The 15,507-nt window shown below is 44.0% G+C and overlaps 1 protein-coding gene across 1 annotated transcript; it reads left to right on the top strand.

Moving 5' to 3' along the window:
* Positions 1-4,194: 4,194 nt before the first annotated feature.
* matn1 (matrilin 1) lies at positions 4,195-15,036 on the top strand. Its single transcript, XM_003228025.4, has 8 exons — positions 4,195-4,516; positions 6,222-6,568; positions 7,881-8,103; positions 8,476-8,601; positions 10,167-10,574; positions 11,740-11,892; positions 12,073-12,153; positions 13,664-15,036. The coding sequence occupies exons 1-8, from the start codon at positions 4,213-4,215 to the stop codon at positions 13,714-13,716; spliced, it is 1,695 nt and encodes a 564-aa protein (XP_003228073.3). The 5' UTR covers positions 4,195-4,212; the 3' UTR covers positions 13,717-15,036.
* The last annotated feature ends 471 nt before the right edge of the window (positions 15,037-15,507 follow it).

Raw genomic sequence — 15,507 nt, 5'->3', positions numbered from 1 at the left:
GCATGCCTTCCTGCAGCCGAACACCTCCTCTAGAGTAAGAATGGGAACTTGCCTCCTTGCCTGGGAGAGTGTGTGTGTGGTGCTCAGGCCCAGAAATGTGCATGCCTACCTGCAGCCGAGCACCTCCTCTAGAGTAAGAATGGGAACTTGCCTCCTTGCCTGGGAGAGTGTGTGTGTGTGGTGTTCAGGCCCAGAAATGTGCATGCCTTCCTGCAGCCGAGCACCTCCTCTAGAGTAAGAATGGGAACTTGCCTCCTTGCCTGGGAGAGTGTGTGTGTGTGGTGTTCAGGCCCAGAAATGTGAATGTCTACCTGCAGCCGAGCACCTCCTCTAATGGGAACTTGCCTCCTTGCCTGGGAAAGAGAGAGTGTGTGTGTGGTGCTCAGGCCCAGAAATGTGCATGCCTACCTGCAGCCGAGCACCTCCTCTAGAGTAAGAATGGGAACTTGCCTCCTTGCCTGGGAGAGTGTGTGTGTGGTGCTCAGGCCCAGAAATGTGCATGCCTACCTGCAGCCGAGCACCTCCTCTAGAATAAGAATGAGAACTTGCCTCCTTGCCTGGGAGAGTGTGTGTGTGGTGCTCAGGCCCAGAAATGTGCATGCCTACCTGCAGCCGAGCACCTCCTCTAGAGTAAGAATGGGAACTTGCCTCCTTGCCTGGGAGAGTGTGTGTGTGTGGTGTTCAGGCCCAGAAATGTGAATGCCTACCTGCAGCCGAGCACCTCCTCTAATGGGAACTTGCCTCCTTGCCTGGGAAAGAGAGAGTGTGTGTGTGGTGCTCAGGCCCAGAAATGTGCATGCCTACCTGCAGCCGAGCACCTCCTCTAGAGTAAGAATGGGAACTTGCCTCCTTGCCTGGGAGAGTGTGTGTGTGGTGCTCAGACCCAGAAATGTGCATGCCTACCTGCAGCCGAGCACCTCCTCTAGAGTAAGAATGGGAACTTGCCTCCTTGCCTGGTAGAGTGTGTGTGTGTGGTGTTCAGGCCCAGAAATGTGAATGCCTACCTGCAGCCAAGCACCTCCTCTAATGGGAACTTGCCTCCTTGCCTAGGAAAGAGAGAGAGTGTGTGTGTGTGGCATGCAGATCCAGGCAGTGCAGCCGAGCGCCTCTCCTCTAGAGTAAACCGGTAAGAAATCTGCTTAAAGCGCCTGCCTGCCTACTGCTGAGCGCCTCTCCTCTAGAGCAAAACAGCTTCAATGTCTAAAATGATGGGAAGGAGAGCTGATCTTTCTGCACCCCAGAGTGCCCTCCTGATTTTGGGAGACTCCCAAAAAACAGATTGGGGCCCCCACTGAAAGCCAGGACATGAAAGAGGTCAAAGTTTATCCCGAAAGCGTAAGCCTAGTAGATAGTTAATGATGGATGCCTTACAAAGTGATGGATCCATGAAGTAGTCTAATGAATGCAGAGCCTAGAGATGTTTACCTAGAATTGTGTTCTGGGTAAACATATCTTACCTACTTAAGTGTTTTTAGGATTGCTTAGGATAGGTAGTCCATGCGCTCAAAATATGATTATGATGTTACGATTGTATCCGTTAGTTTATTTGCACATATGATGACTTGCCGGTCATACAAAGATGATATCGTGACAATAGTATCCTATGAAACCGTTTTACACTGCCAGATAGTCCAGATTATCAAAGAGGATGATCCACGTTATCTTCTTCGAAGTGGATTATATGAGTCTACACTAATATATAGTCTAGTTCAAAGCAGATAATCTGGATTTTATATATACAGTAGGGTCTCACTGATCCAAGCTAAACGGGCCGGCAGAAGCTTGGATAAGTGAATATCTTGGATAATAAGGAGGGATTAAGAAAAAAGCCTATTAAACATAAAATTACATTATGTTTTTACAAATTAAGCACCAAAACATCATGTTTTACAGAAAAAGCAATTCAATACACAGTAATGTTATGTTGTAATTACCGTATTTAGGAATTTAGCACCAAAATATCACGATATATTGAAAACATTGACGACAAAAATGGCTTGGATTATCCAGAGGTTTGGATAACCAAGGCTTGGATAAGTGAGACTCTACTGTATGTGTGTGTGTATGTGTGTATATATATATGTATGTATGTGTATATATGTGTGGATAGATAGATAGATAGATAGATAGATAGATAGATAGATAGATAGATAGATATAGATATAGATATATGGTCATGGTGTTGGGCATAGTAACCTGGACTGGATGCAGATGTTTGCTGTGCATTAAAGAAAAGTCCGTCAAGGAAAATTCCGTGCCGTTCTCTTGTTTTCCGCTGGCATCAGTCATGGTCTTCTGGAGGCGCTTCCAGGTCCCAAACTGGAACACGCATGTTAAGCCATGCCCGAGACCCGTCTTGGGGCGCATGCCAGGTGAAGGGGCTCGTGGGGTGACGTTCTCAGGGGCCCACTTTCCTTCCTGCAGGACGGCGAGGCCTGTTCTTTCGCCGCCAGCCCCCAAACATGCCTTCATAAAGTACATTGAACATAATGTCCCTTCTCTTTGAAGCCTTGTGGGAAATCATGTTTTCTATTTTGATGCTTAAGCAAGCCTGTGTTTTCCCTTTACACAGCTGTCAATACAGACGCACACAACTGGGGCCTCTCCTGCTCCTTCTCGGCTCTTGGATGGACCTGTTGTCAAAACCTTCAAAGTTTCTTCCACATGACAAACGGCGTTTCAGAGGAGAAGAAAAACCCATCCCCGCTCCCAGAAAGGTATTTATCTTTCTTTCCTCGTTTGCAGAAAAATGACACAGGAAACGCAGGGGGGTTTTTCACAGTAAGAACAGCCATAGAGACTTCATTTATAGCAGGACGTGAATGGACCCTTTTCATGGCCACGCGTCCTATCCGCACCCAAAGGGCTTTCTGTGCGTGGCGGCCGTGGCCGGGGGGGGGGGGGGGGGGGATCCTCGCGACTTTGGAATAAGGGCCGTTGTGTACGTTGGGAGATCACTTTGTCCCCTGATCTGAAAGGCAGAGTATGTACTAGCAAAGGGGTAAGAGGTTGTACTAGCAAGGGAGTACTCTTGGTACCAGGACAGGACACTGGGAATTCACCAAATATTCAATATATATATATATATATATATATATATATATATATATATATATATATATATATATGAGAGTGATGGCATCACAGCGACCCACAAAACAACAAAACTACAGGCCCCCCAACCTCGAAAATTGACAGCACAACCCCTCATCCAAGCCTCTAGGTTGATACAACAAAAAGAAAAGAAAAATAAACTCCTAAGATTCCCATAAGCCACAGCAACGCGTGGCCGGGCATAGCTAGTATATATATAAAAGGGTAATGAAATTTCAGCCTAGGACAAAACAACAAAACTACACATCCCAGAAACACTAAACTTGGCAGCACAACCCCTCATCCATGCCTCTAGGTTGATACAACAAAAAGAAAAGAAAAAGAAAGTCCTAATTAGAGGGAGAGGAATAATTATTTTTATCCAATTGCTGCCAGTTAGAAGGCTAAGCTCTGCCCACTTGGTCTCCTAGCAACCCACTCAGCCCAGGGGACAGGCAGAGTTAGGCCTCACTTAGGCCTCTTCCACACTGCCTATAAAATACAGACACCACCAGACAATGCCACAGCAACGCGTGGCCGGGCACAGCTAGTATATATATATGTATTTACGCACACACAAACATATATACAGTCTTTCAGGCTGTGTGGCCATGTTCCAGAAGCATTCCCTCCTAACGTTTCGCCCACATCTGTGGCAGGCATCCTCAGAGGTTGTGAGGTCTGATGGAAACTTGGCAAGAGGGGTTTATATCTCTCTGTAAGGTGGGTAGGCTGATAGGAATTGTGGGCGTTGCAGTCCAAAACATCTGGAGGGAGGGCCCAAGTTTGCCCATGCCTGCTCTAAGGCCACTGGTGGCAATCGACCCAACTAAATCCATAAGAAACCTGCTATTTTTAAATGCCTGGTGAGCTTGTTGACACAGCCCAACCCAAAGCCTCCTGTCCCGATACCCTGGGGGTCCCAGGTGGGGAGGGGACGCCGGGGGGGGGGGGGGTGTTGACTGAGTGGGGCAGACCCAGGCCAGATGAAAGCTCCTGAGTGGCAGGTAGGCTCCTTTCTCCGCTTGACATGACTGGCTCCCTGTTCAGATCAGAAATGCCTGGCATTCCAGGCTCTTGCGGGTCACTTTTTACTACTTCCCACTTCCTCGGCCCGCAATGGAAGTCTTGTCCCAGATCCAGGCAACGGAAAGGCCAGGGGACCTTCCTGGTCAATGTCCCGCTTTGGCCCAGTCTCCTCCCTCCGACTCCACCCCACCGGGCACCCCTGTTATAGGCTGGCCGGTTGCTTTCCTAAGGAGTGACCCATTCATGCCCCAAGGCAAGGCCAGAGAGGACCACTCCATCCCGGCAAACATGGCAACGATTCCCTCCTCTGCGCCGCTGATGCCGCTGATGCTGCTCTCGGTGATGCTCCTCGTTCAGGGACACGCGGTGGACGGGGCCTCCCCACAGCAGAGGGGTAAGTGGAGAGGTACATCCGCCTCTGCCCTCCATTCGGGCCCACGTGCTGGGATAACATTGCAAAGAAACCAGAGGGAATGATAACTGGGAGGAAATCGTAAATCGTTGGTGCAAAACCAAGGAACAGCAGTTGAGATCAAGGTGTACCTACATACTAATACCTCTTATTAGCATGTACGTACACCTGGATCTCAATGTTCCGGCTTCAGCATCCTCGAACAAGGGCTTCATTCTTCAACAGCTCCGGTAACCTTTGCTTTGGAATGGATTCAGTCTCTCAAAGGGATAACGTATTTGTAGCCATCTCCTCTATTTTGCTGATTCTCTACAATCGTGGATCCCATTCCCAGCCTTTCTTTTTTTGACCAGGGACCACTTTGACCATGTCTTTTGTGGGCAAATATGGTGTGATTTGGTCCAGTGGTTTTGTTGTTTACTCCATGGGAATTACACAGATTTCCTTGTGTGTGTGTGTGTGTGTGTGTGTGTGTGTATGTGTGTATATATATATATACACACATACATACGTACAGTAGAGTCTCACTTATCCAACACTCACTTATCCGACGTTCCGGATTATCCAACGCATTTTTGTAGTCAATGTTTTCAATACATCATGACATTTTAGTGCTAAATTCGTAAAAACAGTAATTACTACATAACATTACTACGTATTGAACTACTTTTTCTGTCAAATTTGTTGTAAAACATGATGTTTTGGTGCTTAATTTGTAAAATCATAACCTAATTTGATGTTTAATAGGCTTTTCCTTAACCCCTCCTTATTATCCAACATATTCGCTTATCCAACGTTCTGCTAGCCCGTTTATGTTGGATAAGTGAGACTCTACTGTTTGTATGTGTGTGTGTGTGTGTGTGTGTATATGGGTAATGGAATCATGGCACCGGACAAAACAACTAAACTAAATGCCCCAAAACCTTGAAAATTGACAGCACAACCTCTCATCCACGCTTCTACGTTCATACAACAAAAAGAAAACAAAAATAAAGTCCTAGCCACAGCAACGTGTGGTTGGACACAGCTAGTGTATGTGTGTATGTGTATGTATGTATGTGTGTGTGTGTGTGTGTGTGTGTGTGTGTGTGTGTGTATATATATATATATATATATATATATATATATATATATATATATCTATCTATCTATCTATCTATCTATCTATATCTATCTATCTATCTATCTATCTATATATATATATATATATATCTATATATATATATATATATATCTATATATATATATATATATATATATATATATATATATATAGATATCTATATATATATATATATATATATATATATATATATATATATATATGTGAATATGATAGAGATATGTGTGTGTGTTTTGTACATTGGCATATCTTTGTCCCTAACAGTTCAAAGAGATATCTAGGTAGGTGCATCATTTTAACAAATGAGAAACCTAATTGCCTTGCATGAATAAGCCATTTTCCCAAAAGGTTATGGCATCACTTTTTTCAGAAGATGGTGACTTCTAACAAGGTCATGCTTTTCCAAAGGTCACAAAATCTCCAAAAGGTTATGTAGATGTCCATTTTCCCAAAGGGTCGTATGCAGGATGCTAAATAGTCACGAATGGGTCTTTGTACGTGTGAATAGTATCGTAGCTGTTCTGAAATTTGGGGGATGCTCTTCTTCTCTTGTGTCTCGGCCAGGCGTCCACTGCAGGACCAGACCCACGGACCTGGTGTTCCTCATCGACAGCTCCCGGAGCGTGCGCCCCAACGAGTTCGAGCAAGTCAAGGTCTTCTTGTCCCAGGTCATCGAGTCCCTGGACGTGGGTCCGAACGCCACTCGCGTGGGCGTGGTCAACTACGCCAGTGCGGTCAAGAGCGAATTCTCCCTCAAGACGCACCGGACAAAGGCCTCCCTCCTGCAAGCCGTGCGCCGGATCGAGCCCCTCTCCACCGGCACCATGACCGGCCTGGCCATCCAGTTTGCCATCAACAGGGCCTTCAGCGAGGGCGAAGGAGCCCGGGTGCGAGTGCCGGAGATTAACAAGGTAGGAGGAGGACTTGGGGGGCCGGCTTACTCCTTCTCTGGTGGTTTCCAAGCAGAGGCCCAGTCGGAGGGCTTTGGCGGCGTGTTTTGCATGGCAGGCAGGTTGGACTGGATGGCCCTTGGGGTCTCTTTGAACTCTACAATTCTATGATATTAGTCTTCTGTTAGGAATTGTGGGAGTTGAAGTCCAAAACACCTGGAGGGAGGGCTCAAATTTGCCCATGCCCAATGCAGAATCTCAGTAAATGCTCCAATTAAAGGATTCTACCTTGAGGACATCTCAAGGCTGCAGCTAAACTTCACAGCGGGTTAAACTGCCAAGCTGCTGAAAATCTCATCGACCTGATGGTCAGCAGTTCGAGCCATGGGTCGGGGTGAGCTCCTGCCATAGCCCTAGCCTCTGCGTACCTAGCAGATTGAAAACAGCAATGTGAGTAGATAAATAGGTACCGCTTCGGCGGGGAGGTAGAAGTTGCCCCTGAAAACATGCCGGCAAAATTCAACCAGGAAGGTGTCTGTGGACATCAGCGTCCTTGGCACGGAGAATGGAATAATAGAATAATGGAATGGAATGGAAAAATGGAATAATAGCACCTCCCCATGACTGAGTCGAGCACAGCCTTCAGATGCCGGAGATAAAAAAAGAGATAAGATTTGCCTCTATGTATTGTTTGTCCGTGTTATTAACTGACAGTATTGAATGCTTGCCTTGTATGTATTCTGTAATCCACTCTGAGTTCCCTTGGGGAGATAGAACAGAATATAAATAAAGTATCTTATTTATTATTATCAACAGTACTAATGATTCCTACCAGTAGTAGTATGGGCTTGCACAACATTTATAGAATTTTGTCTAGTACCAACATTTATATAAATGATCAATTCCATACAAATAGGAATAATTTTTTTCATCATGTAATAGTCGCACCCCCTTTCCTAACAAAAAAGGCAAAAATGACACGTTTATGTGATGAATAAGTAACAGCAGGCCTCCTCTAATATCATATTAATGCTTTTTGTTAGGCTTTTGAGTTCTGTTGTTGATGTTTTAAAAGGTGCTTTTAGGATGTTTTTAAGATGTTTTTAAAGATGTTTTAAAGATGTTCTTTAAATTGTAGATTTTAGCAGGTTCTTGTAAGCCGCTCCGAGCCCTAGGGGAGTGGCGGCATATAAGTTTGAATAATAATAATAATAATAATAATAATAATAATAATAATAATAATAATAATGTTGGACACGAATGGAGTGAAAGTGGAATTGGAAAACGACACGGGATGTGTCGGTCCTCTGAGTCTTGTCTCTCTTGTGCTTAGGTGGCTATCATCGTGACGGACGGGCGTCCCCAGGATGCGGTGAAGGACGTCGCGGCACGGGCGAGGGCTCTTGGAATCGAAATCTTTGCGATCGGCGTGGGCCGTGTGGATATGCACACTTTGCGGCTGATAGCCAGCCCACCTCTGGAGGAGCACGTGGACTACGTGGAAAGCTACAGCGTCATTGAGAAGCTGACCAAAAAATTCCAAGAAGCCTTCTGCGGTAAGACCTCAAGGGAAATTCAATGGATCGGGGCCTTGGCCGGGTGATTCAAAAGTGGTCGCAGTGAGGCAAAGGCATCAGTATAACGTGTGGTTGAAGGCTTCATGGCCGAAATCACTGAGGTGCTGTGGGTTTACTGGCCATGTTCCAGAAGCATTCTCTCCTGACGTTTCACCCACATCTGTGCCAGGCATCCTCAGAGATTGTGAGGTCTGTTGGAAGCTAGGCATGTCCAAAACACCAGGAAGGAGGGCCGCAGTTTGCCCAGGCCTGAGCTAGGAAAATGTTGTTGTATCCCTTTGAGACCTGAAAAAGGAAAGTTGTCATGGGATCCTTTACAATATGGGATGTATTATTTGTTGTTATTTCCAGCTGTCTCGGACCTGTGTGCCACTGGAGATCACGACTGCGCACAAGTCTGTGTCAGTGCCGGGGCTTCGTACAGCTGTGCTTGCAGAGAGGGGTTCACGCTCAACAGTGACGGGAAGACCTGCAATGGTAAGCGCATGAGGAAGGCTTGCTCCAAATCATGCTCCACGGGGCTGGCGCATGGGCAGGGTGTGCGACTATTATGTGAAGAAAACATACATGCCCAAACTAGGACACCCAAAATAACGGTGTGACTGTTATGCAATGGCGACTATTATGTGATGAAATATGGAATTTTTTGGTTGTTGAAGATTCAAGGCAACAACAAAAAATATAAATCATAAAAATGTGAAGAAAACACTAACACATTGAGATCTTCTTGTTCTGGTGAGAAAGAAAACTACAAGGAGAGGGGGACTTGATAGAAATGCATATGATTATGAACAATATGAAGAAACGGGGCACAGACCAGTTGTTCCACTCTCTAATAAGAGCATCTGTTGAAATGTTTGCTATCCAGTCACACTTACCTTGACTATGGTTTTATGTGCAGTAATATTTTTACTCTCTGCTGTTGGTTTTCTGTGGGTTTCATTACATGCTGGCATTACACTCTCCCCGTTTTCTGCATTTTTATATTTTAACTAGAACATGGAGCAACGTATTCATCCTACAGGGAAAGAAATTGTACCTAAGCATTAGGAAAAACTTTATGAGTTGTTTGACAGTGAAATATGCTGCTTCAGAGTGTGGTGGGATCTCATTCTTTAGATGACAATTTGTCAGGAATGCTTTTATTGTGTACTAGATAATCTGTGGAAGAGGCCTAAGTGACGCCTTAGTCTGCCTGTCCCCTAACTGAACCCTGGCTGTCCCTTGGCTGAGTTGGTTGCTAGGAGACCAAGTGGGCAAAGATTAGCCCTCTAAACTGGCAGCAATTGGATAAAAACAATTATCGCTCTCCCTCTAATTAGGACTTTATTTTTCTTTTCTTTTTGTTGTATCAACCTAGAGGCATGTGTGATGGGTTGTGTTGTCAATTTTCGAGGTTGGGGGGCCTGTAGTTTTGTTGTTTTGTCGGTTGCCATTATGCCATCACTCATTTATATATACAGTAGAGTCTCACTTATCCAACATAAACGGGCCAGCAGAACGTTGGATAAGCGAATTTGTTGGATAATAAGGAGAGATTAAGGAGAAGCCTATTAAACATCAAATTAGGTTATGATTTTATAAATTAAGCACCAAAACATCATGTTATACAACAAATTTGACAGAAAAAGTAGTTCAATATGCAGTAATGTTACATAGTAATTACTGTACTTATGAATTTAGCACCAAAATATCACGATGTATTGAAAACATTGACTACAAAAATGCGTTGGATAATCCAGAACGTTGGATAAGCGAGTGTTGGATAAGTGAGACTCTACTGTATATAGATGGATGTTTTGCTACTTAGAAAACTCTGATTATTGGGTGACCTAGAAGTTCCAATTTTACTGATCGGAATTTGTTGGTGGCCTTGACCTATGGTAACCTCATCCGTGAGAGACCTTCAAGTCAAGACCTCTCTGTAAAACTAAATCCAGATGTGTGCTAACTATAGTCTTTCCAAAATTATTCTTATTATTATTGTAAAGAGGGGATTGCCTCAATTCGTGCTGATGTTTGTTTGCCTTGCTCGTGTTCAGCCTGCAGCGGAGGGGCTCCCACCGACCTTGTGTTCCTGATTGACGGATCGAAGAGCGTGAGGCCGGAGAACTTTGAGCTGGTGAAGAAGTTCATCAACCAGATTGTGGATTCTCTGGACGTGTCGGACAGAAATGCGCACGTGGGCCTGGTCCAGTATTCTAGCTCCGTCAGGCAAGAGTTCCCCCTCGGGCAGTATAAGGACAAGAAGGACATCAAGGCGGCCGTGAGGAGGATGTCCTACATGGAGAAGGGCACCATGACCGGGCAGGCCCTGCAGTACCTGGTGGACAGCTCCTTTGCCATCTCCAGCGGAGCCAGGCCCGGGGTCCCCAAGGTCGCCATTGTGTTCACCGACGGGCGGTCTCAAGATTACATCAATGACTCTGCCAAGAAAGCCAAGGAACTAGGTAGGCTTGCAGAACTCAGTGTTATCCCGTCGTATTAGAGTCCTGCTTCTTAGCAGAATGGGGTTGGACTGGATGGCCCATGAGGTCTCTTCCAACTCTACTATTCTGATTCTATGATTCTGTGATCCATGGTGACTCCTGCTATGCAACTATGGGCAAAAGGGAGGACAGGATGCTCCGAGGACACGTGAACCGGCCATATTTATTTACAGTATTTACATTCCGCCCTTCTTTCTCACCCCGAAGGGGACTCAGGGCGGATTACAATGAACACATATATGGCAAACATTCAATGCCAACAAACAACATATATAGACAGATACAGAGGCATTTAATCTTTTTTTCCAGCTTCATGATTCCGGCCACAGGGGGAGCTGTTGCTTCACCGTCCACTAGTGGCTGTACTTCCTCATTCCTTTCCTCGTGTTTTGCTGGCAGTTTTATGATGTTGTAAATTAGTTAAATTAGCCTCCCGCATAAAGCATACCTAAATTTCCCTACTTGACAGATGCAACTGTCCTTTGGGGCTGCATAGGTCAACAGCAAGCCAGGCTATTTAATTAACCCAACCCGGGCTTCGAATTCATGACCTCCCGGTCAGTAGTGATTTATTGCAGCTGGTTACTAGCCAGCTGCACCACAGCCCGGCCCATAAGTCCTTGATGGATTACTTCCTCCTTCTTCTGCACCCTGCTAGACTTTTTTATGTTCTCGTAAATTAGTTAAATTAGCCTCCTCACATAAAGCGGTACCTAAATTTCCTACTCGACAGATGCAACTGTCTTTCGGGTTGGTTAGGTCAACAGCAAACTAGGCTAGTTAATGGTCGGGAGCTCAATACAACCTGGGCTGGCTTCAAACTCATGACCTCTCGGTCAGTAGTGATTTATTGCAGCTGGCTACTAACCAGCTGCACCACAGCCCAGCCTTATATGTAGAGGGAACATGAGAACTGAACATACACATTGGTTATAGGATGTTAATAAAGTAGTTGTGGGTGAGGGTGTCGGGTAGAAAACTGGATGAAAAGGCTCAGTAATGTAGGATCAGATGCCTGGAACACATAACAGGAGTGTTGTACACAGCATTTATTTCCCAGTCATATCTTAGTGTAAAGAGGGTAGAAATGGTAACAGGCAGATTAGCAATTTTTGTTTGTTTTCAGGTTACAAAATGTTTGCTGTCGGAGTAGGCAATGCGGTCGAGGATGAGCTTAAAGAAATTGCCTCCGAACCGGTGGCAGAGCATTATTTCTACACCGCTGATTTCAGAACCATCAACCAAATTGGGAAGAAACTACAAAATAAGATCTGTGTTGGTGAGTAATACGAATAGCTTGGGGTGTTTAAGTTGCACAGCCTGTATTATCTGCTGCTAAGACAAATATTACCTCCATTGCAATTTAGTAATCTTGCAAATTCATATCATACGTGGGTGGGACAGGCCGGACTGCAAAGGATATTTCTCAGTGTATGGCGCCTTGTGTTTCCCTCCACAGAAGAAGATCCCTGTGAATGCAAAGCCATTGTGAAGTTCCAGACGAAGGTAGACAACCTCATAAAGGCACTGACACGGAAATATATCCTTTGGGAAGTATTTGAAATGATGTGTGAGAGAGAATGTAGGGTTAGAAGGAAACACTTGACGGGATGAGTGATTTGTCCAGTATGTTTGGAAAGCAAATGCAAAGAAACAAAGATATCATTGGGTTGCTGTGAGTTTTCCAGGCTGTCTGGCCAGGCTCGCCTGCATGTTCGCCACACGGTTTAGTAAACTCACGGATTCAGGTTCATCCAAAATATCCAGAGGCTTTAATCTTCACCGTTGCAATATATACAAACATACAATCAGGATTCGCAGATCCTCATTCCTTGTACTTGCAAACAATCGGAGTCATCAGATAGTCATATACAGAACAGGCAGATACTCGGACTGAGTCACACAGGAGAGAGGAAGGTGGAACTTTGCATCCCCCTTTTTACCTGCTGATACCTCATCAGTAAGATACACTGGTTGATAATAATAATAATAATAATAATAATAATAATAATAATAATAATAATAATATGCAAAAGGCCACCCGACTGGGATCTGCACGCATCATCCGAAAATACTTCACACAGTCCTAGACACTTGGAAGTGTTCGACTTGTGATTTTGTGATACGAAATCCAGCATGTCTATCTTGTTTGCTGTGTCATACAATAATAATAATAATAATAATAATAATAATAATAATAATAATAATAATAATAATAAATCACACAGTCCTAGACACTTGGGAAATGTTCGACTTGTGATTTTGTGATATGAAATCCAGCATGTCTATCTTGTTTGCTGTGACATAATAATAATAATAATAATAATAATAACAATAATAATAACAACAACAACAACAACAACAACAACATCACACAGTCCTAGACACTTGGGAAGTGTTCGACTTGTGATTTTGTGATATGAAATCCAGCATATCTATCTTGTTTGCTGTGTCATACAATGTCGTTGTGTCAATAATAATAATAATGTTTATTTATATTCTACTCTATCTCCCTGAGGGCGGATTACAGAACACACATACAGCAAGCATTTAATGCCGTTATACAATTAACAAGGACAGACAATATAGACAGAGGTAAAGGCTTTTCCCATCTTATTTCCGGCACCTTGGAGGCTGTGCTCGACTCCGGCCACAGTCGGGGGGTAGGTTGCTGTCACTCCATTTTCCATGCCGAGGAGCTTTGTCATCCTTAGACATCCCACTCAATCGATATCCTTAAGGGCACCTTTATTACCTCCCTGCCAAAAGCAGTACCAATTTATCTACTCACATTTCTGCATTCAATCTGCTATATGGGCAGGGAGCTGGGGCTAATGGTGGGTGCTCACCCCGACTCAGGCTCGAACTGCCAACCTTTCGATAGGCAAACTTTTTCTGCAGCTCGCAGTACTAAAGCCACGTGTGTGTGTTTGTGTGTGTGTCTGTGTGGGTCTCAAGGCTTCTTTCAGATTCTCCCAAGATGGACTCAGCTCTCAACTTTCGCCTCTCTGCTCCGATGTTGTCCAGTATTTTCCTTAATCCTTGCTCACTGGAAGCTGTGACAAAAAAGCTTGCGGCATTAGAAAACAGGATCACGGTCTGAAACACAGGACACTTTGATTCCTTTGCCACCTAAAATACACCGACCAGGAGACTCTGACTGTGGCAGCTCTTCTTCGGTGCTGTTACCCTTGGCTGTTCCAACCGCCGTTGTTTTGCGAGGGGGAAATGTATAATAGTAGTAATGTAACAGTAAAGCACTAGAGGTTGTGTACCAAACTATACTGAAAATACTTTGCATCATAGGATATGCATATGTTAAATGCCCGGAGAATGGGTTTAAAGTAAAACCTCACATAGAGACCGAGAATGTTTCAATAACGTCTTTTTGTGAGTTCTATGAATGTTCGCTCGGTTCTTTTGCATTTTTCCGTGTATACCCTCATTGTTTTTTTTAAGGAACTGAATTGGACTCATATGACTTAGAAGTGAATATTTCTTTCCTAAGATCAACACAATATATAATTTATGCTAGAGCATTTATCAATAAGTAGATCAAATAATTATGGATAATTTTGTCAATAAGTAGAATAAAACAAGTGCCGCGTACAGGGTAAGAGGTGCGTATATCTCCAAAAATCATGGTCAAGTTTTCTGCTCATCAACAAGGCTCAAGTCGGGTTTTGTACAATGAACATACTCATGGACTCTTGGGATTTCATTCCTTTTTAAATCCGTGCCCAATGTTATCAGCAACCAAATCTAAAATGACCAAAGGCTTCGTAAACAAGACACACAGTGCAGGTCACTACCGACTAGTGAAGGAGACTCTGGTCGTCGTCCTTAGAATGGAACCACAGATACATCCTTTTTTGGTCATAGATTAAGGCCGTCTGTATTTAGATTATACTGAAGTCCTGGGTCAGCATAGACACAATCCAGGATCTCCAACATTCACAATGAAAATCCCCTGATTGTGGGGAACAACCCTCAAGACGTCGTCATACGCCGTTCGCCTTTGCTTCATTTGGTAAGGGTTTATAACAGACTATTTATACTTGCAAATATGTAAAGGAGTTTTTGGAATAGCAGAATATTCAAAAATTCCATAGTAAAATATATATTTTTGTGCGTAGAAGAAATAAAGTTCAATAAAAATAACAGCTATGGCATTTGGCTAGCATTTACATGATGTGGACTGTTTAACTGATTTAATGACTAATGATTTATGTAAGTTGGAGGAAACTGTGCATGTGGAAAGATTGAATTAATCAGTAAAATCTCATTGTTTGTTAGCCTTCTGCGCATGCTTGTAAAATGCTATAATTGGAGGACCACCCCAACAGGAACGCGTGGCAGTTTATTCTCTGTCGCAGCTGGACTGTCACCTGCTCTTGGCCAATAGTAAACTATCTTGAAATCAGCTTCTGATGTCCGTCTGTTTCCTTCACCCATGTCCAAACGAATTTCCATAACACTGTTTCGTGGACTTTGGATATTGTTGTATTTTGCCGCAGGGCCAACACAGCAACACCTGAACATGGAACCAATAAAAGGAACCAATATCTCTTCAGTCTTCAATGACCATGAAATTAATATCTTTGCATTCAATATTGCATTGCCACTAATGTTTTCTTATATATATACTAGCTTTGCCCAGCCACGCGTTGCTATGGCTTATGGGAATCCTTTGTTGGCCAGGTGGAATAGCAGTGAATAGCCTTGCAGCCTCAAAGCCTGGCCATTTTCTGGAGTAGCTGGAGCTGTTTGTTGTATGAACGTAGAGGCATGGACGAGGGGTTGTGCTGCCAAGTTTAGTGTTTCTGGGATATGTAGTTTTGTTTTGTCCTAGGCCGAAACGTCATTACCCTTTTATATATATAGATGCGTGCAT

Source organism: Anolis carolinensis, unplaced genomic scaffold (assembly GCF_035594765.1).
Source record: "Anolis carolinensis isolate JA03-04 unplaced genomic scaffold, rAnoCar3.1.pri scaffold_10, whole genome shotgun sequence".
NCBI classification, from domain to species: domain Eukaryota; kingdom Metazoa; phylum Chordata; class Lepidosauria; order Squamata; family Dactyloidae; genus Anolis; species Anolis carolinensis.
Note: the sequence above shows the minus strand (reverse complement) of the source record. Positions and strands in the feature narration are given on the sequence as shown.